Source organism: Pagrus major, chromosome 4, assembly GCF_040436345.1.
Source record: "Pagrus major chromosome 4, Pma_NU_1.0".
NCBI classification, from domain to species: domain Eukaryota; kingdom Metazoa; phylum Chordata; class Actinopteri; order Spariformes; family Sparidae; genus Pagrus; species Pagrus major.
Window position 1 is genome coordinate 23,538,225 of NC_133218.1, and position 25,269 is coordinate 23,563,493.

General features: G+C 39.6%; 1 protein-coding gene across 1 annotated transcript in view; it reads right to left on the bottom strand.

Moving 5' to 3' along the window:
• Window positions 1-25,269, bottom strand: part of galnt18b (UDP-N-acetyl-alpha-D-galactosamine:polypeptide N-acetylgalactosaminyltransferase 18b) — a 79,482-nt gene that overhangs the window by 18,803 nt on the left and 35,410 nt on the right. The window contains exons 4-6 of the mRNA XM_073464785.1: window positions 20,165-20,348; window positions 18,801-18,998; window positions 18,437-18,551 (exon numbers count right to left, since the gene is read on the bottom strand). Coding sequence (XP_073320886.1) covers window positions 18,437-18,551; window positions 18,801-18,998; window positions 20,165-20,348 — 497 coding nt within the window. The remainder of the gene's footprint in view (window positions 1-18,436; window positions 18,552-18,800; window positions 18,999-20,164; window positions 20,349-25,269) is intronic.

Sequence of the window (25,269 nt, forward strand, 5' to 3'; positions counted from 1 at the left end):
ACAAAGAATAAACGGATATTTTTATATATATATATCTCTGGATATATTCTTTCTGGAATATTTGTGTACAGCATCATCACAGTCAGCAAGGATGAAAGAAACTGATGCTGTTATCTTTTTCATATTGTGCATTTTTACAATCACTGATTAACACCATCTCATTATATAATGATCCTTTACCATACTTTCCTCCATACATACACACATCTAAATAACATGTAGTCATGCGTTTAAATTATCACCTCTGTGGTTATATCTATGTATGTTTACCAACTGGAATATGTAACTTTAACACACATCTTTAGTGACACTTTGTAAAGATTCTTTAAACCCGATACTGTGAACTTTTGCACATTCCTGCACAAATCTGTATATCTCTGTCAGTCAAAGCTGCTGTAAGCGTTGTTGTTGTTGTTTTAGCTAACTTCCTGTCTGTTTTGCAGTCAGCAATCCCCTCCCTCCTCTCTACGTTTTTCCATACGCTTACATTGGGAAAGAAGCGGCTCTTAAACCATGGATATTTTTTATTTTGCTTCACAACCCCAATGAAATTACTAATTTGATCATTAGTTAAGACATTCGGTCTAATAAAATTTGGAAAGTCGAGAAGAGCCACAAGATTAAGTCATTTTATTTCTATTCATGTTAGCCGGCTTGGTCGGCGGCAGTATCCAGTGCACACGCTCTACGGGCCGCACAACGTGGAAGATGCAGGTAATTATATAGCCGGGAAGTCGAGCCATTTTGGCTTCATGCACCACTGAGCTAAAGCGGGACGGGATACCAGAAAATGTCTTTTCTCTTTTACTGCATGAGCAGGAGGAGGAGAGATATGGGTTACTGACTAAACACTCTATAACAGTAGAACTGTTGGAATAAAGAGCTATTTAACACTTATTTTAATAAAAACACTTACAGCAGCCTTAAATTCTTGTCATATTGTACATATTGTTTTCATTGCTTGTATAATATCATATGTTATTGTCAGTGTTCTATTTTCCATTGATGCTTCATTTACATTTGTCTTCATTTAACATTTTCTCATAATATGGTTATTATTATGCACCAGTATACTGAGGCAAATTCCTTGTATGTGAAAAACCTACTTGGCATTAAATCAAATTCTGACTCTGATTTATTTATAATCTTATTAACATTCTTTCCTGTATTATTTAATTACCCATTTTAACTAATGACATTTAAATGTATTTTGTCATTACTTGATTAACGTTAATAAATCAAAAAGCAGATGAAGTCACAAAAACTTTTTAAATAAATGTATGAGGCTAAAAGCTGGGAGGGAAATGAATAAGAAAATGAATTAGGCCGCACAATGCTGCTGATTAGTATCTGAAGAATTTGAATGGTATCTCAAAGCAATTCAAAGACTCAACAGAAGCAGTGACGATGTGATTTTCTGTTTAAACGCTCACATTGAGGTCATCAAAGGAGACGTCACCACCAGAGCCTCTGGAGGATGCTCAGAAATCACTTAAATGTGCTGAGGTTCACATTACTCCAAGACACCCGGTGTTTCAGTATGAATAAGGCTGAAATCATCCTGCTGTGCTGTTATGCGAGGACCAAATAGCACAGCTGACATCCTTATAAAGGAAAATGTTTCATTTCCACCAAAAAAAAACTGCTGCCAAAGAACATAAACAGTGTTTGATGCAGATGGCTATCATCGAGGATGAACAACAAACATCAGATGTGACATAAACTGTAGATGTGATTGGGACACTGACGACAGGGAACGCTCTATGGCCACTGAAATGGCTGTCGAGCAGATGTGGCCGTGACCTGTTAGTGTGCTGTCACTGACGACTATTCAAGTCTTCCCAGTGTTTTTAGGAGCAATTTTATTCATAACAAAATCAAATTCAAAAGGTGGAGAGGTGTTTGTTTTGCAACAGCACACCTTGAACCTGTCGGAGGTCCCGACATTAGGATTTACAGCTGCTAATTAGATGAGCATTATGTACATTATGATTATACTCTGTATACACACACATATTCAAGGTGCTGTGCTGTTAACAGGCCACAGCACAAGGCTGAACATGTATCTCTACAGACAGATTTTACTGAGAGGCAATCGATCAAATATCAATTTAACAATTCAGACTATTAAGCTTCCTGTAGAACATCTCCTATAATTCTTTCAATTTTAGGACGGACATAGAAGTGAGCTTTTCATCTCAGTGTGACTGGATGTTCTCCAAGTATTAATGAATGAAAGGTTCATGTCATTTAAGCTCAATGCCTCAAGCGTTGTGCAGCTGCAGTGGTGTCCCTGCACCACACTGGAACTCCAGATTCCTCACAGATATTCTTCTTCATGTTACAGCAGTTATGACAAAGAAGTCCAGTCCAGTCAAGAGTCCAGTCAAGTCTGATGCAACCAAATGATGCTTGGTAACCGTTTGCTGTTTGATATGGATGACTTAATTTGACTGATAATAACAGAATAACAGAATATTATCTGCTAATTATTTGGAAAATGAATTATCCATTTAAGTAATTATTCAAGCAAAGAGGCTTGGCTGGCAGCTTCAGGGGATTTTCTGCTTTCCTCTGTTTCATATAATAGTAAATTGAATATCTTTGAGTCTTGGAATGCTGGTCGGACAGGACAGTCAATTAATAATAATAAGAAAAACAAGATAAAGAGTCTACATCCATGCTTAGGCTCAATGTTGCAGCTAAATGCTAATAGTAGTAGTAGGCTTGCTAATGTGCTCTCAGTGGGGTAATTGGGGAATGTAAAATATTTTTCAGGAATGTATTTGTAATTTTATACGGTGACTTAATGTTTAAATATTAATGTTTGCCTCTCTTCTTCAGGAGAGGCGTGAGCTCACTACGTTACACAAGTGCTCTTAGCTTTGTTAGTCTAATAAATAAACGAAACAAATTCACAGAATGTCAAAAGGATTTATATTCTTTCACCTGTTTTTTTTTATTAATGAAAAAGAAATGTGCACCTGAATTCAAGTTTCTCGCCTTCAGAGTAGCTTAGCCTAGCTTAATTGCCCTGTTAACTCATCTTAAATCACACCTCATTCAAGCTGGACAGAAACAAAATTCAACTAACCAAAACCACCTTGGTCCGTCTTTCCATTGTTCCACAATCACCAACTCTGGTTCAGCTGAAAGAAACCTTTAATGTACCGGGTAGATATGAAAATATTATGGCTCTACTCACTTTTTTCCTTTACTGCCTCGCTCTGCTGTTGATGGCCTCTTTCTGCTGTTGGTTTTGGTTGTCTTTGTTTTTGAGACAGGCCATTAAATTAACAAAATATTCAAATAGGCCAATCCTACTAGATGGAAAGATGGCAAGAAAAGGCATCACCACAGTTATTACAATTCATCCTGTCCCAGGATCACCAGGGTCGTTAGGACCAGGGATATATATGTCTAATGTCATGTCGATCCATCCAACAGTTGTTGAGATACTGACGTGTGGCCCAAAGTGGTGAAATGACGTCAAATAATCAGCTGCAGACTGTATTCCTCCAAACACGACTAAACACAATACTTAATCAAGATGTAAATGGCGCCCTAAACACCGGGACAAATGTTCCAGCACTTCCTTAAACACAATAAATAACAGCTTGTATTCTCTCTCCATTCTTCAGTGTCAACTTCCTTTCTGACAAGGAAACACATTTTTGCCTGTGACGCCCCCTGCAGTTAACTACTAATTGTCTGCTGCCTTTTTCCAAATTAATCACTATAGATGGGTAATTACTGTCAAGATAGAAGTCGGAGTCTTTCATTACCATGGAGGGCTGTATTGTTATTCCATTCAGGAGGGCTGTATTGTTATTCCATTCAAAATACACCGATTTGAAACAGTTGTATCCAGAAGTGCACCCCCCTCGAATGATCAAACCCACCATCTAATTTACATGGTGACTCATACAATGTGTTTTTCCTGTGCGGAGAAGAAGCGGAAAGCATCTGCAGCACTGCAACAAACACTGCACTTTACTCCAAGACGGTGGCTCGATCTTGATTGAGAGACTGCACGTCCACGCTCTCACAAAAGTGTAAACTAGCTGTTAGGTTTAAAAAACGTTCTAACACGGTCTGTGTCATTTACGGGTGGTACCGTACTTCACTCTCGCTGCGGTACAAACAAATCAAATCACCACTCCACAACTTTTATGTCCACGTCTGAGTCTGCTTTGTCATTAAAAGTCAGGTCCTCACTCCACCCATCTGCCTGACTCCATCTCTGTCAGGACAGCACAACCATTCCCTCCCATTGTAAGCCTATAAGTCATCTCTTCAAGAAATACCTCACGTCTCCTCCTCCTGCTTGTATCACAGCCTCCTCTGCCATATCCTCTCGCAAATATGCTCCTGTCTAAATCTGATCTTCCTCGCTATCTACCTGTTCTTCCTCTAATTTCTTTTCGCTGAACTTTTCTGAAGCTTCCTCACAAGAGTACAAGAGTGTTTGCTTAGATCTATTATCAAGGCTCCATCAGCCCGAGCCTCGGCTAATTTTACTGCTGCCCTCATCATAATTTGCTTTGGATAAGAGCAAGAGCTAAATACCTTTAATGTACATGTAATGTGAGTGGAAGTGCTTTAATCATTTGTCTGTCTTCAGTGATGCCAGACAGATACCAGCGTCTAGTGGCTTAAACTGGATTTTGATGGGAGCACTCACAAGGTTATTTCAGTAAATCTTTGAGGATATGAAGCATGATAATGATGCAGCTTTATCGTGCAGCAATATGTCAAATAAAACTGTACAAAATACATTTTTAATGATTGAATTGTCAATCTATGTAATTATTTCTTGAACTTCTTGCAACCTCCGTTTTTGGCTATGGTTCGCTGCCTTTAAGTGCACCACCCAAAATCTAATTTTAGAGAGTCGAGCAGTCGCCCCCTGCAGACTTGAAACAGCGGCTGTGAAATTCTGTTTTTCTTCTTCTCTAAGAACGGCAGCAGCTTGAAGTCACGTCACAGTTACAACAGATTTCAAGACTTTCACAGTCAAAAAATATATATAAATAAAAGGGATGGAGATGTACGGAAAATGTCAAAAATCACTCATGCAGCATAAAACATGTCTCTGCTGCTCATTCAATGCTCAGTATTATCTACTGACAACTCTGGTATGCCATTTCCCTCCTCAGAGTTCTGTATTTGGAACAGAAGCACGTTTCATGATAGAAACCACCGCACAGCAGGTGTGTGAAGCTTTTGAATGCTCTCCGTGTTGAGGCAGCGTGCACGGGGACATCAGGACTTGACTATTGCCTTACTGAAACTGACAAATTGTAAGATATAAACTGTGTGGGCTGCAAATGTTACCGAACAGTACTCGCCATGATTTAATTTCAAGGTGTAACGGTTAGTGTGTCATTAGCTATCTACATTTTGTCTTGGATGCTACTGGACCAGAGTTTAGGCTGATGTTAGCTCTATCATGCTCATTTGTATTTAACTACGACCAAGTAGCGACCTTGCAGCACAACAACAATGCTGCTAGTTTAATTTCTATGACTTCAGCACAGATCTTCAGCTGATGAGGATGCAGATTTTTACCTGGCATATGTAGCTTTAGCTGAACTCTTTTAGCGTGATATCAGCATTTAGCATCAATGGTCCTTTTTAAAGGGTTAAACGTTTAATTAAGTCACTAAAACTAGCTGGCTGGAGCTAATTGTGTGAGTGACAGTCATCATTTAAGCTAATAAAACTAACCGTAGTTGGCTAGAAATGAGAAGCTTTTGTTAACTTCTCACAAAATTACTTAATTTTGAGTGATAAAGTTACAGATGTCATTATTGTAAACTGCATTCTGCTGCATGTGTGAACGTAAGGCCTGAGTGTCAAACCTACAGTAACCTTCTCATCATCACATAGAGAGGCAAAGTTACACCTCTTCCACCATGGACCACTATGTAACCTGATTTCAGAAAAAATACACATGGGAGTGAATGGCCAGATACAAATAATTCTTTGATCCAGTTTGTATTGTGCCATGAATTACACACATGATGCTTGTCAAATTAATAGATATTCTTTTAATGGGAGAAAGTCGCAGTTGGTCATAAAACTAACTGAGTACAAGCCTGTGAACGTACATAATTAGAAAGACTACAGACTCAACTTTAAGCTCACCAAAACCAGGCGATCCTTTATATTAGCTAGCTCACAAAACTGACTGACTCATTTCATATAACTGCAGTTTTCAAGAAGACTTGTTGTGATTTTCACTTTTTAAAATACTTTCTCTGTGCCGAGGTGACAGCCATGTTGGTGACGTATATGCGCTCACTGATACAGAAAACAAAATAATATATTTTTATTTTTTACAACAAACTGACTTTCTTGACTTGCAAAATGATCTTTTAAATTGACAAACATCATATGTGTAATTTAAGGCACAATTCAAACAGGATCAGGAATTTATTTTTCTCTCACCACTGACTGCTGTACACACTGGAAGGGGCGTGCCCTCTCTCTTATTAATAAGATAGGCTTCCATATTTATTACCTCAGGATATTTTTGCTGAAGTATGAACTGGTCACTACATGATAGGATACCAAACTTACTATTGCTGAGCTACAAAGTGCTTCTCTTCATCTTGACATTATGTCATGGACTGAAATTACAAATGCATTCCTTCCCTGTTTACAATAAATCATAAGAGAGGTAAACACTGCTTTCATTTCCTTTTCTGATGGAGCACCGTGGCATGTCTCAATCAGGCTGCTGAAAATAGTGTAAACACCAGAGGACTTAAAAAGATGATAAGGTCTCATTTCAAGCTGGGCGGGCTGAGATCTGGAGAACCATGAGTTCATGCATCAGTCATGCCATGAGTCATCTCAGCGAGCTGGAGGTAGGGATATGATGAGGTGCGGTGCATTTTCATGATAAACATCATTCCCCTTAATAAAAGCTGATAGACATTTGAATGCCACTAGATGCAAGGATATGATAGAAACATAGCAGCTGCCTCGGAATGTATTTTTTCTTAGCAGGATACCACAAGAAAAACTAAAAAATGAAAGGCCTCACATATATTGCATCATTCTTCTAACAGGCTGCTCAGTCACTACTAAATCCAGGTCAACATATTTGGGATGAACACTGTGAGGTCTATGAATTATTCTTTAATTTGCACTCAAAACAATACAGGAATCAGATGAAAAATGAGTCTACAGAGCTTCTTGTGAAACGTGTAGCAGTGATGCATCCTTTCTGTTTCTGTTGTGAAAATGTGGCGACACCTTGTCAATGAAAGCTGTCGAAACTTGAAAAGAAATGCAACAGCAAAGGAAAGACATACTTCTGTTGCCCGCTGACAAGATGAGCAGAACCTCAGGAACTTTTCGACCATATCTCCCTCTCTCTGTGATTTACTATGCTGCTTTAGGAATTTCCTTTTTTCATTTTATACTCGTCACTGTGTATCTGAAGCTATCTGCTTTCATCTCCCTGCACCGCCTCTGCTGGCCCCCTCCCCAGAAACCAATACCTGGCTTTAAAAAGAAAAAAAACCTCCTAATATTTCCAACTGCATTCATTTCACATTTCCTCAGTATTTTGTGATAATAAACCCCTGCACATCAAAGCACAGACTTACTTTAAAGGTAAAGCCGAGCTTCCTATTTTGCTGCCCAGAGCACAGAGTTGAAGCAGACAATTGGCATCAAGTTGCCACTGTATGTGTATCAAGTCTCTGAAAAGGGGAGTCTATTTCCTGTCCTCTCCACACTGAACCATTTACAGACAAAATCAACAGGATACATCTCCACCACAGACCTTCAGCCTCCATAAACGCTAATCAAATCTACACATTCATTCTTATCAACATGAGTACTTTCCTACGGTGTGCTGCTAGTTGTACATATTGGTCTCAATAATAGTTGTCATGGCAATCTGAGTAGGTTGGTCCAAGGAAACTACAATAATCATACCAAACATAAAAACAACGAGCCAAAGAACAGCTTGAACAGTTGAAACAGCAGCTGCTGAAACAAAACACCTATTGTGGTTAAGATTCAAGATTCAAGATGTTTATTGTCACTCTGGTTGTTACAGTAAAGTCGTGAGAAATTCTTCGGCTGAGAAACGCCGCTATAGAAATACTAAAATAGGTTAATTTAAGAATGGAGAAATAAAATAAAAGAGTATAATAGCAAAAGTACGCAGTAAGGTATGAAGTAATGAGATGTAAAAAAAAAAAGGGAATGGGTATGGAACAGCAGGAATAAGGTTCATATGTATACAGTATATATGTATACATATAAAAAAGTAATAAGTATGAACAGAATATATGATGGTATGACATTTTATATGTATTATACTTGATCATTATAAAACATTTATATATTATCGGTTATTTTCTTATTCCATCGACATGTACGCACTGCAGCATGCATAAATATAAACTGTATGTACATGAAGAAGAATGAAATAATTATCCCACATTTTCTCCTCACACTGCAGCTGTTGTCCTTTACGTTTAAGCTGTTATCTAAGTTCAAGCTTCAATTATTTACCATTCTACAACACAGGGTTGTAAAACTGAACGCAAGCTGTAGTCCCTTCATTCTACACACAAAACAAAAAAACTATTATCTATTGTGGAGTGTGGAGGATGAACTGAGGAGCCCGAGGAAGAAGCTGCTCTGTAGTCCGTGTGCATCCTCTTGTACTTTTTTATAAGAACTGAGTGTAAGTACATTACATTAAGAGCCACTGGAAACCGCAGTCAATCCACTTTTATGCCTCAACATACATGGCTCCAAGAGGCTGATGCTGAACTGAACTGAAAATGCTTCACATTGGAGCTAATAGCCTAACATAATGTAAAGTATCCTATGTTCTACCTAATAAATGATGACGCTGATGAGAAGATTATTAGAAGGGTTGATCAGACTGGTGAGAAGCGAGGGTGAACGTCCCTCATGCTCGCTGTGGTTGTTAATTAAATCAACGGAAATAAATGATTCAACAGCAAAATTAGTTTAAAAATCCACTCAGTCACTGAAGCAGCGTGTGCGTCAGCTGAGGCCTCCCTTTTTGAGTCATTATTTTGACAACTTTTGAAGATTTGGTGCTTTTCTTTGTCTTACACGGCATCAAACTGACACCAGCAACTTCACTGTGGGCTGTGGCATCTTGAAATAGACATTTTTCATGTTTTTCTGACATATCTGCCAAACAACTAATCAATTATTCAAGAAAATAATAATAAGATGAATGGATAACAAAAATAATTGGGAGTTGCAGTCAAAATAAACCTTTTCACAATTGCTAATCCATCTGCTCCATTTCAGTATAGCGGAAGATAACTTAACAATCAGTCCTAAGTGTTGGTGTAGATGATCATGGTCCCCATGTTTCTGACTGCAGAGCTTTATAAACTGGCAATAGACAATCAGACTTATCATTCTGAAATAAATACTGATTGCACAGTGTGTGGGCTGTAGAAAAATGACACCATCCACTTATAGATTGGTTCCCTAAAAGCCTTGCTTTCACTGTGCTGTTCCATCTGCCACTTGGTGGGATTCCCCCCCAAAAAAACTAGAGCTCAAAGAGTTCAAAGGAGGCACATCTGCAGTTGTGCAACCAAAACAGGAAGAGGCTTTGTTTTCCCTGGTTGCTATCCCCAGGTAACGGTGAAACAACTAGAAAACTGTGGAAACTCTGCACTGCAAAAGAAAACAGAACCCTGCTGCTCACACAAGTCTCCCAAGCAGCTGCTGTGAAACGTCAAACATTCGGCATCTTAACTATTTTGTTCACATCACGAGTGTGATCTCAAACCACAGATATGTCCAAGGTTGACATTTGTACCAAACATGGCATATCACGTTCACATTATATGCTTATTACTCGACTTTCACATCGGGAGGTTGAGGGGATGGTGGTGCTGATATTACAGCCAGCTAGGCTGTCAAACGGCCGAACGCAATTCAAGTCACACCAGTGGATATTTATAAAGGACACCTGGGGATATTTCCAATCCTTTTTTGTGCCGTCAAAAGCGGGTGTTTTTTTAAGGAGACCTGCAGACATTTTCAGCATTTTTAGTGGTGACAAAAATGGGCAATTTTTGACAGCAAGCCAGGCCGTCTCCATCCTTGATCGTGGCGACCATGATGTTGTCCGAACCCTAACCAAGTGGTTTTTGCGCCTAAACCTAAGCACAGCGTTGTGACAAGAGAGAAATAGACAATTCGACCTAAACAAAGGTGAGGAAAGTTCCAGTTTTAACTTCTCTGTGGTTTTGCAGAAATGTAATTAACTAACTAACATTTATTCTTTATATTCCAACACTGATCCTCATAAAGGGAACTTCAGTGTAGAAAGATAGGGCTGGCAGTTGCAGTGCTGTCTGTGTGGACACGATTAATGTAACCGGGTGTAAGTGAGAGAAAATATTATTTATCATTATTATTATTTAGAATTATTCATAAAAATTCCAATGCGGATTGTTAGAAATTGACATGGGAGATTAAGCCAGGCTGCCAGTGTTGAGGCTAAATGGGCTATATGACCATCGAGCATTCTTTTTATACTCGCTGACCCTCCTCGGTTTCTGAACGCTGCCCTTGAACATAAATCGCTAATGAAGAATAAATGCATTTAAATGTAATTTGTAGGAGACAGGCCGGCAGTAATCCATGCAGACAGAAATGTGAAGAATCCTCGACTTGCATTATTAATGTATCACTTAGCATCACAAAAAAACGAGGAGTTTTCTCGAAGGCTTGAGATGCGGATGAGTTTGATTGGTTGTTTGCGTTATCTTATTATCCAGGGATCGCTAGTGTTAGGCTGATTAGCCTCATTCTGGTTGTCTTCTTAGTTTGACATCATGTCTTTGGAAATCTGACTCTTGCTGCACTACTATATATAGTCATATGCAACCACTGACTCACAAACTCGGGTTGATGTCATTCATAATTTAGAATAATATCTAACAAATGACCAATAAATTCACAGAGATTTCAGTTTTATGATGTATTATTTCACATTTATATCCGCTTGTCTGACTCTAGCCTAAAACCCCACAGAAGAGTATGGTGTTTTCTCCTTGCTGCAGACTGATTCCACCTCCTCCAGAAGCCACACTATAAAGAAATTAATTTTTGCAGTTGTAATGACAGGTATCTCCTGGTACATCTACTATATAATGGGAAAATCCCACCAGTTGCAACCACTTGAGAGGCGCTTATTACAAAAGAAGTCCGCAGACGAGCAGGTTTTGCTGCATTGACGTGAATCCAATAAGAACAAAAATACCTCTTTGACTAGGGACTAGATGTATTTTTTAATATAAGCAGTTACCTTCCCCCTCACAATTGTTATCATCAGCAGAAAAAGTGTGAATTGGAGACATAATAAACATTCAAACATGTTCACATATCGTGCAAGAATTCCTGCTCGGGGGATAACACCTTCACATAATCACAAGCCAAGTTTTCTACCTACACATAACCTTTATTAGCACTTTATACATAAGAGCATGAGAGGTTTTTTCATTAAAAATAGAAGCTGACAAAACATGAAAACGCTGCTTTTTCTTCACAATACAAAGAGTGCAATTTGGAACTAAATTTTCATACTTGAATCTCAATATTCCAGTTACTCCTGCAGCCTTGATGTTTATTTGAGGTTATAAATATGTAAATCAAGGCACATGCATGCACTTTCATATCGCTGAAACAGAACGGTGAATACAACTTTATGCAGGGTAGAATGATACCATATCTCAGCAAGAAGTTAATATCACACAAAGCCACCGAAACCTGATCCAGCAGGTTCGCTGTCTACCAGATCTGTCAAATCTGATCCATCCTCTCCACTGGGATCCGTGTTCGAGTTTTAGTATTCACTCTGCGCTGCTGTAGCTCCCATCCAGAGGGTGTCTTAAAAAACTATCACAACTCCACTCTGCTGCAGCCACACTGTGTTCACCCTCCCCAAGTCCTCCTTAATCTACAACACTGAAAAGGAACAGTCTCCAATTCATGTTGCTGCCAACCACAGTCAAGTTCACATTTGTACATGTCACAGACCACATACCATATTGACATTTCTACAGTATGTGTCATATCATGTTCACATTACATGTTCATGACCTGACTTTCATATCAGCAGGCAGAGGGGACGATGAGTAAAGGCCCTTACTAAACGAAATCTGACGTCAAAGAACTATCTGCATCAAAGGCCGACTACTGCGTCGCCTCACGTCTCCGGCGTCTCCACCAAAAAGCTGCACTTGGACACACCGCAACGACTGCAGCCAACAAGCTTATTTCATCTTCTAATCGAGAATATGTCTGATGAAAAGTTTCAAATGGCACAGACAAAGAGGCACAGGAGAAAAAGGAGAAATCGCAGTAAATGGGTGAAATCATGAACTAAGATAAATTGGATTATGAAGCCATAAGCTTGTAGATAGGCCAGTTAAATATAATACAGTGCTACACAATTATAGTGCACTTAAAATAAAGCATAGTGGCCATTTGATCTATATATACCCTTTAGTCTCTATAGTAACACGTCAGAAATGTGCTGTTTCTATGATAACAACATCCCTCGTTGACCATGTTGCAATGTTTTTGTCAGTAGTAATGTGGCGTTAACTGTGATCATTCTGTAGCTATGACAACAAGCGTTATCTGTATAGCTTAAAATATGTATAACAAAAATACAAAGGTTGATAATGTGATTAAAAAAAGTGATTAGTTAGAAGTTTAATAATGTACTCTGGAGCCCATCAGAGTTTTGTTAGGGGGCTGGTGTTTGCTTGTAGATCTTTACCGTTGACATTATAGAAATATATTCACATCATTTAAGTGTTACTCTAAACCACTTTTATTTTTAGACTGTAATTACGGCTCAAACAGCATTTCTTCAGTTAACAAGGCAGAATTTATATCGCATGAGGCTGTGGCATTTCCTATGGTGCTACATCACAATTCACATTACCTCTGTCAGACAAAAGACTTTCTCATTGATTGTCTTGTTGGTTTGAGATTACGCAGTGGGGTTCGATAGATTTTCAGCTGCAGTGAGGTCATGAAACTCAATCGCTGCTGTTCTGCAATTACTGACTGAGTCATTATGGCCTAACTTTTGTTATTCATCCTGTATGATTAGGCAGAACTCGACATCTTTTGTATCTTTCGCATGATGGAGAAAATCAAACCAGCGGTGTAGGTAGAGAATGACTGACATATATTTAATGCAGATTTAAGTTATTTTCTGACAGTGTTCATGTACGTCAGTCATTTATTCAGAGTTACTATTACTATTGAGTGAATGTGCTTTGAGGCTCAGGTTAAGTGAGACTGTTTTAACAAGCTAACATGGATAGATTGAGCACATTTAGATAATCAACAGAACCCTGTTTATATTGAGGTCGTTGTAATAAGTGTTAGTTAATAGGTCATAAGACAATAAGGTAATAAGATCAAATCAAATCAATTTAATTTATATAGCCCTCTGTTTATTCATAATCCTCTGTCCTGAGACCACTGATTCGAACAAAGGTTGGAAGAAATCTCTCCCAGGATGGACAGACATGCAATAAATGTTGCGTGTACGGAAGAGAGCAGCATAATCAAAGTTTACAGATTTCATTGACAGAACATCTGCTACAAGTAAATGATATCAAATATATAATATATAATATATAGTATATGTGAAGAGACGAAGATGCTTATCAACCATAACAAAACCATATGTGTTAATAACGGCAAATTAAACAATTCATTTATGCAGTTATTAACAGTTAAAAAATCTATTAACCCTAACAAGGCGTTGTTCTTGCTTTAAATCCAGTCGCTGCATAATAAAGTATACATTAATCTTAATAAAGCAACAATAAATCTTATTGTAAAGGCTTAACAAGAACGGGTAAATGAGTTAAACTCAATCAACGCGTTTGCAATGTTATTATAAAAAAATGTAACTCCTGCTCAGGTCAAAGAGAAATGGGGGAGAGAATCTGGCCACGAGATTTCTTAAGATGATTGGAATGAAATTTAGAAAAAATCTGGTTAAAACTAACAAACTGAAGACCTTGGCGAGAATCCTGCTGGAAGAACACAACACGTTTTGTTGTGACTCCAAAATTGAAGCAGGGTTCTGTGGGTCAGGATGAATGTTGGAGGCAGTGTGGTAAATCAATGGCAGACTGAGCTGCTCTCTTATCCAGTCATTTTGGCAGGAGACTGCTACAGAAATAAGTTACATTTTTGGAATAAAAGTTGATCGCTCTTTTGTCACATTACACCTGGGCGAAAATCCCTGACAATCTCATGCCCCAGGATAAATATCTTCATAGAGTGCTTTTGGTTGCAGGCAACAAAACCATCACAAGGACGTGGCTTTAGGCAAACCTACCGACAAAGGACTGGATTGCAATTGTGAACAAAATATGGAGAAATCAACCTTTTCCTTCAGACCACAACCTGATTAATATGTACAATTTTGGGAAAAAATAGTAGTTGATCACATTGTGTTTAAAATATTACAGCAGAATAACGTGTCACTGTGAGGAACTGTGTTTATTTTGCATTTCTCTAGGTTTCATTTATTCTCGGTGCTATCTGTGCTTTTCACATTGCTATTTAAAACACACATAATGTCGCACTCTGTTTATGTTGAATACAAATTGCATGATGAGCATTTGGGTGAAAGTGATAATGTGTGTATCATTATTATGACTGTAATGGTGTTTTATTGCCACGTCCATAAATACTGTACACAAAGCCGGCCTCATAATTGTTTTTCATAGCTCTCAATGATCCTCATTTCTCAGCACAACCTTCCTGGCACTGCTTGATAGTGATGATGTCGGCTTTGGTCTTCTTGTGATGCATTGTTCCAGCCTGGCTTCACTGGCAGCAATACCCAGTATTCGCAGGTGTTTTGGGAAATCATTTGTTATACAATTTAGTTTCAGGGTCCAGTCCAATGTGCCGTGAGCTCTTCCATCCAGTATGACTTAAAGAATAACCTCACATAAACTATATCTTGGGTTTGCTGCACATCCATAAACAAGTCGGCAAAGTAAACCATCACACTGTGATGGATTCTAACCGTGTCATGTTTTATAGAGCACAAGGACCAACATCTTTCAGTTATTTATTACAAGATGCAAAGAGTTTGGCCTTCCAACACTGCCGTCTACAAATATTAATTGCCTCAAAATAAAATATCAATGAATAAAATAAGGAACTGGACATTCTAACACCATTAGATGATGAGGACAGACTCTAAATTCATAGATATTCACTCCCATAAAAATATAAAGCAACGACACTTCAGCAGAGAGACTGGAAAAGCATAGGAAAAATAGCACTGGGTGTGTATTGTTCAAAAAAGTCTGCTTAATTCACACATGATTTCACAGGAATTTAAAGCGCACGGTTTATAATGCAGTGTAACACACACACACACACACACACACACACACACACACACACACACACACACACACACACACACACACACACACACACACACACACCACTACAGTTGTTCATGGATGTTTTATGAATGTACAGCAGACAAAACATTTGTCATTATGCAGAATTAGAATGATAATTCTCGAACATTATGATAGAAATATTCAGCTTGCACTTTGTGACAAAATTTGAACTGAGAGCAGCGGTTCATTTCACCCTCACACCACCCAGGACTTCCCTTTCAAGCCTCAGCCAAAGCCTGTAGCTGTTGGCCTGGTTTGAGAGTGTCTCTGAGGATCCCTCAGCAGCCAGTCTGCATGCTGGCAGGTGGTCTGGAGGCATGACCAATACGCTGCCGACAGACAGACAGTCAGAGAGACAGACCCTGCTGGGGCTCTATGGGACTTCTAATCTGGGGCCAAGCCAGAGTCCTGTGTCTCAGCTCACTGTGTCAGCCTCTGTTTCAAAAGCATTACTGAACTCTAAACTACATTAACCTCCAAACAAGGGCGCGTTCCTTCAGTCCAACATAAGCGAGCAAGTAAACAACACGGAGCTCAATGGACCAAACTTATCACCAAGCTGTTTATACATACAGTAGGGGCCCTGGTTTGTAATATATGCGATAAAATCATCAGTATGTCTGACTATAAAGCAATCAGTGGGGCTATTATCAGGCCCAGGAATCCTAAAAGCATGTAATTTCTGTTGGAAGATGACTTATGGGACTAATCTCCCTTCTTTACTGATGATTGCATCTCTATCATTAGCTAGATGAATATTTTCCACATTCAGCGGCGTCTTTTTGTAAACTTTCCTCCGTTTCCTCCTCCAGTGCAATCTAGTCAGGAGTGGAGCCGAGTTGTCTCTTGCCTCTCGCTGTTATTGAACAGGCTGATAGCTTCATTAATGTCCTTGTACAGTAGATGCGTGCTATCATTAGCTATCCCTATGGAGGGCTGTTCTTTCTCTGGCCCATCTGCTGAACTGAATGCACACCAAAATGATTTTCATCCAAGTCCGGGCGGCTGATGGTGTACAAATTAAGTATGGCACTGTGAGAAGAATGTGACATAACTACAGACACAGTGCGACTATCTGCTCTGAACAACGTCGGCGTTCTCTTCACACATCACTGCTAACAGCAACAATGACTTTCAGTCGTACAACTCTCACATGTGCTTCAGAAGCTCACCGGGGAATGAAGGTCATCATTCAGACTTCCGGATTAATTAGCAGTGATTATTTATTCTACCTAAAACTAGAGAGCGCGTGTCACAGTGCGTTCTGAAGGATCATTTCCTCCCCTGTGCTCACTTGTTCCTGTCAAAGCATGTATGTACTGTCATTAGTTCCCCTGACTCAAGCTGTTTAAAGTATCAGATTGGTGATATTCTATATTTGTCTCATTGTCAACAAATCCCATGGAGAGATGAAAACAAACAATGAATGGACCCAATTAAAAGGTGAAAAACGCGTTTCTGGAGGAAGATAGCTGATTATTGAGTGGTGTGTTACTGGTGCTGTGGGTTAACAGCTCAGGCTGTTCACCAACCCAAAGCGTCATTATTTTACAACCTGGGAATGAGGCTCAATAATCAGCTATCTTACAAATTGCCCCTTTAACAAGTTCCGGCTGTGAAGCCAAAGCCTGATATGGATTATTACACAGATTCTTGTCCAAAGACAGCAAAAAAATCAATGAACAACACAGTGACAAGGATTGAGTTCTACTATTAAAAACTTACACATGGTAGCTAAAATGCATATACTGTATAGGAAGGATTTGATTCCTGGCAGTGTGGAGAAGGCTTTGGACTTTGACTATTTCCTAACTGTGTGTTTAGCGGTTGTCTGGTGTTAATGCGTCTCGCAGTTGGTTTATAAAACAAAAGGCTATCGGTGGAGCTGATAGCTGATTGTGAGCTGTACGCTCTCTGGTAAACAAACAGACCTCTTCAGCTGTCACGGCTGCAGTGTCTTTGGGCGGTCACCCAGCCTGCCGGCTAGCTCAGATATTCTGACAGCAAAGAGCAGCTCCAGAGGTTGAGTGACCCCACGAGGCGCAGCAGCTGATCGGTAAGGACGCCAGAGAGGCCGCTGCGTTTCCCTGGGAAACTACAGCTCATAAACCACCGCATCAGAACCGTAAGTAAAACAGACATTGCCTGAGAAACACTGTGAGTTAACAGTCTGAGTCCGGTGTAGACCTAGATACCAACAGTGGGATGCGTGCCTACCTGTTCCAGTAGAAGTTATTGTTGTTGCGTTTTGTATTCAGGGGATTACTGTGTCAGCTGCACCAATGATCATTCTGGTATTGATTAAAAAAACACAGCTGCTAGCTTGTTTACATTTGTACTGTTAGTGAGCAGGTTAGTAACTTGCCATTTTCAGAGTATAGGGTGCTAGCTATGAGGGTGTTGTTGCTGTTTCCTGTAGAAATAGGGATATGGAAAACAGTAACACACAGATAGCAGAAGGAAGGGGAGATTGGTCGGAAGTAGGTGCCCAATGACAGGCTTATACCAACAGTCTACAGTCAGACTAGTCCTCAGTAGGCACCGGCGGCAATGGGGGTGATTGTCAATTGTTGGGTTTAGTCTTTTCACCGGAGTTCAGGAGATAAATTGCATTCAACTGAGACAGTTTATCATCTAAAGCAGAGTTTGACAGTTTGCAGAACACTGACCTTTAATGAAAATAAACACACATGCTGGCTGGATATCCTGCTTCTCATCTCTTTACTAACAGCCACTCCACCTCTACACCGTTTTTAAATGCCCAGACCGCATCGCTTGCAGCTTAATGACACTTTTTCAATGAGTTTGGTGTTTTGACAGTGATGTCCTCAGTGACCTCGCTCCCAACAGCCATTACGTGTCATTATCGTACTTAATTTTCCACAGATTACCTGGATGAACAATGACCCATGGGGGGGGGGGGGGGGATTATTACTCACCCTGATGCCAAGCTCCACATTCTCTCCCCCGTACACCTCCATCCCCTCATCCAGCAGGCCAATCTCCTCAAAGTACAGCCTATCCACGACGAAGCAGCCAATCAGGGCCGGGCTCCTGGGGGATTAAAGATGATGATGATCAGTTTTGTTCCTCTGCACAGGTAATGTTAGCTTGGCACAGTTGCTATAGTGACAGCAGAGACTAGAAGAGAAGTGTGACCTTGTATGGCACATATTAAGTTCATGACTGCTGCATGAATTATCCCTTTTAGCAGGGTTGACAGCTGTTTACCTAATTTCACATAAACAATAGCATGTTATATTATTAATTTTAAACTATCAAGACACTGCGATGTTCACTTACTGGATTGGTGCACTCTTGTTGCCCTTGTGCCACCAGGACTTGGGTGGGTTGAGGTAGCGACACCAAAGCTCCCAGTCGAAGCCCTGGGCTGACAGCGGATACTCTTCAATCTCAAATGTGTCGTATTTGATGTTGTCAAATGATGGGGAGATTATGCGGGTTCTGTCTTCTTTAATTCTCTGCAGAATGGGTTCAGCCCTTCAAACACGGAAAGAGAGTGAGTGAGTCGCAGTTTTGACAGGCTTCCTCCATCACCTTTGTGATTACTCCTGTCATGTAAGGCACTTTAAAAAAAAACAAAAATAATTACACCATTTCAAGATGAATTCAATCTAATTTATTAGTCTGATGAAGCATCATTCCCCATCTGATAAGCTAATGAAATTTTTTAATCAAAATGTGAAGAGATGAAATATGTTCATTCGTCAACACTTTACAGAGTGATTTACAACCTGCACACGACAGTTACCAGGCCACTTAAAGAAATATTTCAAGGCTGGAAAGACGGCCCATGCTTCAAACTGGGCTGCTACTGGAATGACACAAATATTTTTGAAATTGGTGCTACATGACCAGAGAAAACAAAGAAAAGGGGCTGTGGTATTCCCTCGTGCTCGGAAGGTAGAAAACCTGCACTGCAGTGGACCAATAAACCCCCCTGCTGATGGGTGACACACTGTGTGCTGGACGCTGCATGGATTTGTCTTGGGGTGGTGTTTTTACATTGTCCTGTTGAATGCTTTTATTTTTAATGAAAATAAAAAGCAAGTAAGTGAAAGAAAAGTGAAAGTGAAAGAAAGAGCCAAATCACACAAAATGCCAATTTCTACAAACTGTAGTACATGAAACTATAATTGTTTAAACTGTTAAAATAAAGTGTCGATGGATTTTGTTCCTAGCTGCTTCCTCCTGTCTTTATGCTACGCTAACTGCAAGCTGTAGCCTTATCTTTAATGGACAGATGTAGGAGCCGTATCAACCCTCTCATCTAACTTTCAGTAAGCGAGGGAATAAGCAGATTCCATAACTGTCAAACTATTGCTTTAATGAGTTCATGTCTGGATCAAGAAAGCAGATACGGTTTACAATGATAATGTGTGGATGTTGTTCCTGACAGATTTGGGACAGAGTGCAGAGTTATCCAGTGGAGAATGAGGACTCTGGCAGATTAGTGATTGTTGTGAGTGCAGAGTGTACTCAGACTCAGACTACAGCCACCAGGAAAAGAGCCAAACCGCGCGCAGTCTTTGTTTTTAAATTAAATAATTTTCTCTAAACCCACACACAGTGATATGACTCAAGAACCGAGCGCTCTTGTGTTGAGCTGTGTTAGCTTCATGCCACACACCTTGTGAGTGACTCACCAGCCAACGTTGAACTCGACGTGGGCATCAAACAGGGCAACAACCGGGGCAGTGGCAGCCCTCCACCCACTCACTCTGGACCGGATCAGACCCTCCTGCTTGGAATGCCGCACCATCTTAATGAATCCTGGACGCTGGCTGTTTGTCTCGGACACAAAATCCTGCAGCTTCTCCTTTAGGTCATCTACAAACACGCGCACACACATGAATTTCACATCAATACCTGAAGAGTTTTTGAAGATGGCACATGAGATAGGTGAGCGGAGTGAGAGCTGCTTGTTGTGAGCAAACTTCCACCCACAAGACGCCAGCATGTCCTCCTCCAGTGGGCAGTATTTCATTGGTAGGAGGCCAAAAGTACTCATGCTTCACTGCTTTGATCACTGGACCAAAGAGGCAGCAGCTTGTGCCAGCACTGCAGACCTCCATGGGGCTTACCAGTCATAACGGGATATTGCAATATTGAGGACTCAGGCTGCAATGCTTTTCAAAACATGTGGGGTGGAGAAGTCCATCCGTTTTAATGTTTGGCTTCAAAGTTTACCTCCATTATTACCTGAGCTATATACCGTATGATGAGTCATAGCCTGCGGGATGAAAGAGTCGGTGCTACTTAGAGGAAAAAGAATCACGGTACTCCAAATGAGCGGGAGCAATTCTTCTGCTTTCTCAAAATTACAGCAATGATTTAGATGTCCTCCTTATGGTTCAACTAGATAAGGTAAAGTAGTTTCTTTAAAAAAACGCTGTTTTTTGGAGTCAGCTGTAAAATGTCAGAGGAAGCCAGCAAGTGAGCAAAAACACGATTATATCATGAATCTTATACTGTACTATGAATCAAATAAAGCTGGAAAAAATAAAACTTTCATCAGCACTGTGTTTCATCATCCCTTGTATAAATCACCTTTGGCTGCGCTCTCACTTTTTCATTTTTAACCGCCAGTAGCTTTTTTAGTTTAAAGGGAATGTAGAGCAGTTGCACAAAGACAGAAAACGGACGCCATGAAATCATGCTGTGTCTGGCTTCTACACAAGCAGGGTGAGTCCAAAAAAGTTTGATTTTCCAAACCAACAAAACTCTGAAAAGTTCATCTGATCATGAAGTCTATGAAGACACTGGCTGTGTGGTAGAAGTTTGTATTTATTATTGAAACAGCCTGCACAACACGACACTCACCTTTGATCAAATGCACAAAATATGATTAAAGCAGGAATTTTGGTTTTCCAATCACGTCCCACCGCACACTTGGCACTGCGACATACGAACCTGCTTCAGCACAGATTCATTTAAATGTGCGTCGGATCATTTTTTAATATTTTCCAGCAGCCTTATTTTCTCCTACTTTGCAAAGAGCAAATTTATGCTATCTGGCTTGTTGGTTAATGTTGGCACCATTTAGTAAACAACTCTCACAGCATATCAATCAGCGCATCTACAACAGTGAATTTCAATATAAAATGCAGGAATATGTAATGGGAATTATTTAAGATGATATTTTTTCATCAGAAATCCCTTCAGAGGTTGGAAAAGCAGCATTTATTTTCACCTATATGTGTTATGTCAGGATGTACAGCTTTTACTAATCATTGTGTTTCTATTCGTAGGTTGGTACTATATGTCACAGTCATTTATGAAATTATGTTCTGTGGATATAGATTAAATGCCTACCTGGATAGAGGTACGTTATAACGATTATAAAGACAAATTTGAGATGTGTGACGCTGAGAGATATTTTAGAGATATAACTGTCCCGACTATGGTATCTTAGCATGAGTCACTACACCACTGAGTTGCCACCACTCTGACTTTTTATGCCAAGCATGAGGTTAAAGCCCCTCGGCGTTATGTTTACATTTACTGTTTCTCAACAAAATGCATCGTGTGAATCCTTCAGGCGAAAATATGTGTTTTGTGAACTCTCGCATCCCTGCAAGGCGAGTGTCAGATATACATCTCGGGTCCTCGTCTGTGCACTACATGTCCGTAAACAATGAAAGGGGCTCACTAAAGAAACACTTCTGCCACCAATGTAACAGGTTTGGGAATTGAGAAGAAACAAACTTCTTTTAATTTTCTCTCCTACATGTCACAAACGGTAACAACTACCTTACAGCCTCTCTGAGGGGACACACTACTTTTTTGTGCTCTTTGGTGGGTGCCTTTAAAATCATGATGTTCGGCTGGTACAGCACTCAGTAGGCGATGACATTATTTATATCCATGTTTCCTGGCGTGCAGCTTCACTGGCTTTGTTGATGCATTGCTACGCTTCTTTGCACATTAAATCAATGACATAAAACCATAACAGGAATGTGTATCTTGTCGCCTTCGTGCTCAGACGTGTGTATGCATACGCAAAGGCAAAATAGAAACAAAATGGAGACTCATTCATATTGCTCCATAGCTCCACTAATTTTCATAAACCCCACAGGGTGCCTCTAAGTTACGGTATATTCCCAGCAAACCCAAAACACCACAACTCCTGAATTTGTTCAATTAGCTCAATTTGTCTAAACTGTTCCCTCGGCAACAACTAACCTCATGAGTCAACTGGGGAAATAAATACAAATATGTCATAAACAGATACAGTCAGAGATGCACTATGAGTGTTCCACTTATCATTCCAGAGGATGCCGCTAGTCCTGAGAAACTCAGAGAACTGCTTTTTCCCACTGGGAAATAAACAAGTCTGGAGCAGGATAATATTCAAACTATATACACCATGTGCAACATTAAATTCTGCGGTACATTTACGTTAAGGATGACAGTATGCCATTCAGAAGAGTGGTTGGCTTTCTAACCTTCCTGTTTAATTGCAATCAGCAGACATCCCTGGTGTAAATTTGCCCTCGATTTAAATAACCAGAACTTAAAAGCAGATGGAGTCTGGGTCAGGAAAACACACTTGTAGTAATTCAAGTTTTAGTGTATGTAGTAGACTCTTTATTCTGGCTAAAGGTCGTCACTCATGCGAGCTGCTGCTGATGGCAAACCACCAAATTACTGTATCTCTAATAATTTGAATCCATCAATAATTAAGTCATTCTGATGTGTGTGTGAATTGAAAACAAGAATGATGATTGGTTACGCATCGTAACAAATCACAATAAAAACAGGCCATTACACTGGGCATGGCTGATGGCCAGCAGTCATCAGTCTTTCAGGACTAATATCCTGCTGAAGCTCTGCTGGAAAGCAATGGGCTTTGGGACGGAGCTGGACTGGAACAACAAGCAAACAGGTTTCCAACATCGCTGTGCAGTCGAGCAGTAAATCCAGCATTCAAATTTTGTCATGGAAACAGGTTTTTCTAAGGAGATAGAAAACTAATGGTAGGCTACAAAATGGTAAACACTTCATTTAGCACACATCTAGAACACAAAACACTGCATGAAACTGTGTATAACTACCTGAATATGGATACTGTGTTTATGAATCTATGAATCTACAGCAAGTCTAACAAGGCTTGGAAATCCTGTTTCTTTGTGCAGACACTTTAATTTAATACAGTGTAGTTCTTTGCAGGCAGAGGATATGTGATTGATGAAAAGGATTTTAGTAGTTTTTCCCTTCACCTGTAACCTGTTGCTGCTTCATAACTGATGAATGTCTAAACTGAGCTCGTCCATCTGATACTCGAGGACTGTATGTTCTCTACGTGCGTGTCCAAACTTAACACCACTTATCACCACACAAGCCTTACTGCGTGCACAGCAGATGGCAAATCGGCATGGATACAGGTCTCACAGTTTTTGTGTAGTTTCCACGACACCACTTGGCAATTTCTCACTCCACAACACTGCAGGTGTGAAAATCTCTCTGTTTAAAATTTCCAACTGATGCTTGCTCTTCCTCCACAAATTCGTCGTTCCCTTCTGAGTCCAGGGTTTGGATATGTGACTGGCAGCTTGTGAAAAACATTTCAAACACATGTTGCTGAAGTTCCACTGCGAGTTCACACTGCTTGAATTTTATAGTTGGCAGAACATACTGTAAACGCAGCTTTGTTGTTTTTTGCTGATATCATCCCAGCTTTTGTGTACCCTCCAGATTTCATTGGCTAGATTGTTATCCAACCGGTTTCAAACATTCGCTTGGAACTTCTCTGGACACCTGAGATGTTGACTGAATCCAGATTATGTGATGTTAATCTAGTCTGAATCCACTTTACACACTGGTAAAATAAACGGCATCTTGTTCTCAACTATAACTGAAACCAGGCACGTAGCTACCACCGAGGCCATGTCCTCTGTATTTTTTATGGGTCTTTAATATTTCAGAGTATATATTTGTTAACACTTTATAATAACTAGCATTAAAAAATGGGAAATGTAATCTTCAGTTAAACTTTAGTAAATAGTATTTCACTGTTAACAAAATTAGGGATGTCACGATATCATATCTTTGTTTACTATGTGGTTTGTCCCTTTTTTTGGCAAATAAATAACCCTCAGAATACCAGTGTAGTGAGTTGGAGAGAGTCTGTAACAAAAAGAACATTCAAATGAATCACTCGAGTTCTGGTGAAGAGGCAACCGGATGAACTCATAAACAAAAGATGCACAAGGTCTTCGCTGGAGGCTACAAGCAATTAAATGCTTCATAAACTATTTTATTGTCAAGTTGCAACTGATGTTTATAATGTCTTGTAAATGATTAAGATTAAAAACTCTGTAGTTCATCAATAAACATTATTTGGATGGCCTTTATAAAGATGCATTAGACGTTAATTTTTTACTTATAACCTCAGTATTTCTAAAATCTTGGCCACGGCCCTGACTGAAACCACTTGTCACCTAATCCATTTGTTGATCAACAGAAAATTAATAAGCACAATTTTGATGACCACTTCGTCATTAATTGTCAAAAAAGTGACTGTTTTCCAAACGTCTATACTAGTAGAATGAATATCTTTCAGTTTCACCCGTGACTTGGATTTTTAACTACTTTCTGATGTATTATTAACAATTAATCAATTAATTAACAGATTTTCACTCTTTCACTCGTTACATAATTAATTGACAAACTAAGATATTTTAATTGTGCAGCTAAAGGGTCCACTATCTATCTTACTTTCACAGATGACATGAATCAGACTCAGAAA